The sequence below is a fragment of the Manduca sexta genome, unplaced genomic scaffold (genome assembly GCF_014839805.1).
Source record: "Manduca sexta isolate Smith_Timp_Sample1 unplaced genomic scaffold, JHU_Msex_v1.0 HiC_scaffold_1986, whole genome shotgun sequence".
In the NCBI taxonomy this organism is placed as follows: domain Eukaryota; kingdom Metazoa; phylum Arthropoda; class Insecta; order Lepidoptera; family Sphingidae; genus Manduca; species Manduca sexta.
In genome coordinates this window covers 833-4,475 of record NW_023592905.1, presented here as the reverse complement: position 1 = coordinate 4,475, position 3,643 = coordinate 833, and the positions used below count along the sequence as shown (strand labels likewise).

Below are 3,643 nucleotides of genomic sequence, written 5' to 3'. Positions count from 1 at the left end.
TAAGACCAATGGAGTATTTAGAAGGAAAAATAATTTTGCCACGGGCTTTAGAAACTACAAGACACTTCTATTCTTGAATGTAATTAATATAACAGTTTACGCATTATACCTGAGGATACGAGACTTTGTCCTACTATAATAAGCCAGGATTCGCAGTGGCACGCATTTATGACACCGAGCAGTGAAGCTCGGTGAGTCTCGAAAACTACTGTGTCATTATCCCGCAACGAAATTAATCAAATAGAAAGATAGGAGGAGTTGGAAATATTAATCCACTTCTCCAGAGCAATGCGTGACAATCATGATATAAGGAGGCGATTTAACCTCAAGGATAGGGACGTTTACAACTAGATAAGCTAGTTATAAAGCACCACGTGAGGATACATAAGATCACGCCTTTATCCCCGAAGGAAAGGCAGGCAACTATGCACTAGTTGCGTCTCTGCTTACCGACATTACCGAGCTTACATCCACATGCATTTATTTCATTATTTAATTATAATACATTTACTTGCCTTGAAATATTTTTTGTAATAAATGAAAGGAACGTTATATTTACCACAATGTTCTTTGTAAGGTGACATTTTTAAGTACCTACATCAATCAAACACAATAACGAAATACCAAAAACAAATATCTTTGTGCCTAATCATACCAGTGCCTTTCGGTTCTAGGACATGTAATACAAAAATACTGTTGGGAATATATTGGACGTGTAGGTACCAAAACTAACTATACACAAAATTAGCGGATGTTAGTAATTAGTTACCATGATCTTTTTCCCGCGTATTTGGTATAGCTAGACATAGTATCATGCCTACCTTCAGTCCGCTAAGTTTTAATATATTCATCATTCATTGCCATTTACTAGGAACATTTCCATACTCCGGACAAATGCTTAGACATTATTTCAACTACATTAACCATACTGAGCTTGACACAAAGCGATAAACCCACTTTTTCGTGCCGGGACAAAAAATCAATCATCAAGCAAATAGGAAGTGACGTCCGGAGACCGGAAACAAGATTCTTCACGGGTCAATGATATTTCGTAGGCTAATGAGAAGAAAAGGCATGGGTCACCGAAGATGAAGAAACACTACTGTGTCAAGGTAAATACTTAAATAGCATTTCAATTTTATACTGTGTTACGTATAATATACGGTTCATATTACATTAAGGTACACACATTAGTGTCACACCGGCGCCTGATAGAAAAACTATAGCAAATACGACAATGAACAACTTTAGTAAACAAAAAATGGAGTCGAATTGAAAACCTAATTTTTTGAAGTCCGTTAAATTTATTTCATATCACAATGTGCTAGTAAGTTACCAATGACATATTTGTTTAATGAACTTATTCAGTATTCGAGTAATTTTCTCCCACTTATTACCCATTCATTTAGCTTTATATCGAAAATATAAAAATATCCACTCTAATACCATATCACAGAAATTTATTCACCAGTAAAATGTCCGCCTTACTGCATAAACGGTGCACATAAAAAAGTCTTAAGGCGATACCTCAAGGTCCATTTTCATTTAACATTATGATAACATTCAAATTTAATATGACGAAATTTTAAAGGCCGAAATATCCATGATTATTAATTATTTTTACGTTTTTCTTTCAACTGCGAGAACTAATCACTAACTAGACGTGAATTTAAATTCTTTACTTGCCAATACTTGTTTCGGCCTTTAAAATTTAAAATGACGAAATTTTATCGCCTTAAATAACTGCTGAGTTTTCTTAAAGGTCACTTTGAATGAATCACTTAAAAATCATATAATTATGTTTTGTTATTTCAGCGATTTTTGTTGAGAACGTTATTATAGCTATTCTTAAAAATGGTATTTCTGTTGGCAATCGCTTGCAAAACCGTACGCTTATTGAAACAAACTCGCAGTCAAACACATCAACTATGCAGTGTCTTCATTTCACGCGATTAATTTCAGTAGCATTTTAATCATGTGCAAGCGGTTCCTAAGATAGATACTAAGAAACTCAAAAAATTTAGGCCGAATAGCTCAACATTTAGTCTTTTCCTCTGCTATATTCCTATCTTTAGCGCCCAGAGCAATCTGGATTTCGGAGAAACTCTTCCCCTTCGTCTCAGGAATGCAAAACAGGATAAACAATGTGAAAATGACACCGTTAACGCTGAAGATCCAGTAGGTTACTGCAGGGCCGATGGCTGTGACCATTTGCTCAAAATACTTCGTCATGAGGAATAAGGAGATGTAAGAGAGAACGCTGGAGAGGCAGATCCCGATGCCTCGCGCGGAGTCCTCGAAGAGTTCTGCAGTCAACACCCAGACTAGGGAGCCAACGCCTGGAATAGGAAAGTTTTATGATGCATTAACATATTACTCACTTATATGGAAATATATATCGTGCGGCCTGGCGATGTAGTAAGTCGAATACATCTATTATTACTACTTGCTTCCAATTCCCGTTCTACAAGATTTTTACACCTTTGGTTGTAGTTATGGGTGTTCTAAACAAGACCCCTTACTACCAGGAGACGCATTTTCTTTGCCTACTTCTTACTACTAGACAAATTAGATATTCCTAATAACTCGCAAATCTTCAGTGTCGGTGACGTTAAAATGTAATATGTTAAAGCTTGACATACAGTATTTATAATAACGTGCACGATTTTAGTATATCTCTTCTTTTACAGCGTTTAGAAGTCCACTGCTGAACACAGGCCTTCCCAGATTTCCAAACCAATCTGTTAAAACCGGCTGCATCAACCGGATTTTTATTTAAGGAGCTTGGTTGAAATTTCACTTCCATCTCGCTCCGTACATCCGCTTCCACGTATGTACATTTACTTTTCACGTTGTCAAAATATTTATTAAAGTCCCTTCCACTGCGGGAACCGACAAAAACTATTTATACTGCCCGTACCCAAAATATGCAACGGGTTCGTGCGACTATCGCATTATACCTTTATAGTATTTACCTTTTACTAATAAAGATAAGAATAGGCTAACGTAAGCTTATATTCAATAACATACCTGCACTATATCCGAAGACAACTAATATCAAAGATACGATTGGCAAGAAGTTCATAGCACCACTTATTGGACCAGAGTCTTTCAACTTGAAGAACACGCCCAAACCGATCTGAAATAAAAATATATTATGTAATGGGCATGTAGAAGTAAATCTGGGAGTCTTCGGGGGACAGACATGATCAGCAGTACATGACCTGAAGCTAATAAAAACGATAATGAACAAATGAAACATTATAAGGCCGACTTTATTTTTGTGAAGTCAATAATAATTGGTCAAGAATATTCATCATCATTAAACAGTATTGTTACAAATAATAAAATACGAAGAACAATATGTAAGGACAGTTTTTGTGCGTTACTGCTGATATTTTCATACAATGCCATACGTCAAACGATAAAACAAATATGAACAAAAACAATTGTTGATTTAAAGCACACGTTTATGTAAGCTGATAGAACACGAAGCATGCGCATCATAGGTACTACAATGATACTTTTTTGCTGATAATTTTTTTGTTCACAGAAACATTGTTAGGACTTTAAACGTTATAGGCGATATTTTGGTTATGTAAGTATATTTCGACGTTAAGCTAGTTATAAGATTTTTATTTTC

General features: G+C 35.5%; 1 protein-coding gene across 1 annotated transcript; it reads right to left on the bottom strand.

Annotated features, from left to right (window-relative positions):
- Nucleotides 1–1,861: 1,861 nt before the first annotated feature.
- Nucleotides 1,862–3,357, bottom strand: LOC119191839 (facilitated trehalose transporter Tret1-like). The gene is made up of 2 exons (XM_037445709.1): nucleotides 3,031–3,357; nucleotides 1,862–2,339 (listed from the first exon to the last, which is right to left on the bottom strand). The coding sequence occupies exons 1-2, from the start codon at nucleotides 3,260–3,262 to the stop codon at nucleotides 2,035–2,037; spliced, it is 537 nt and encodes a 178-aa protein (XP_037301606.1). The 5' UTR covers nucleotides 3,263–3,357; the 3' UTR covers nucleotides 1,862–2,034.
- Nucleotides 3,358–3,643: the final 286 nt, after the last annotated feature.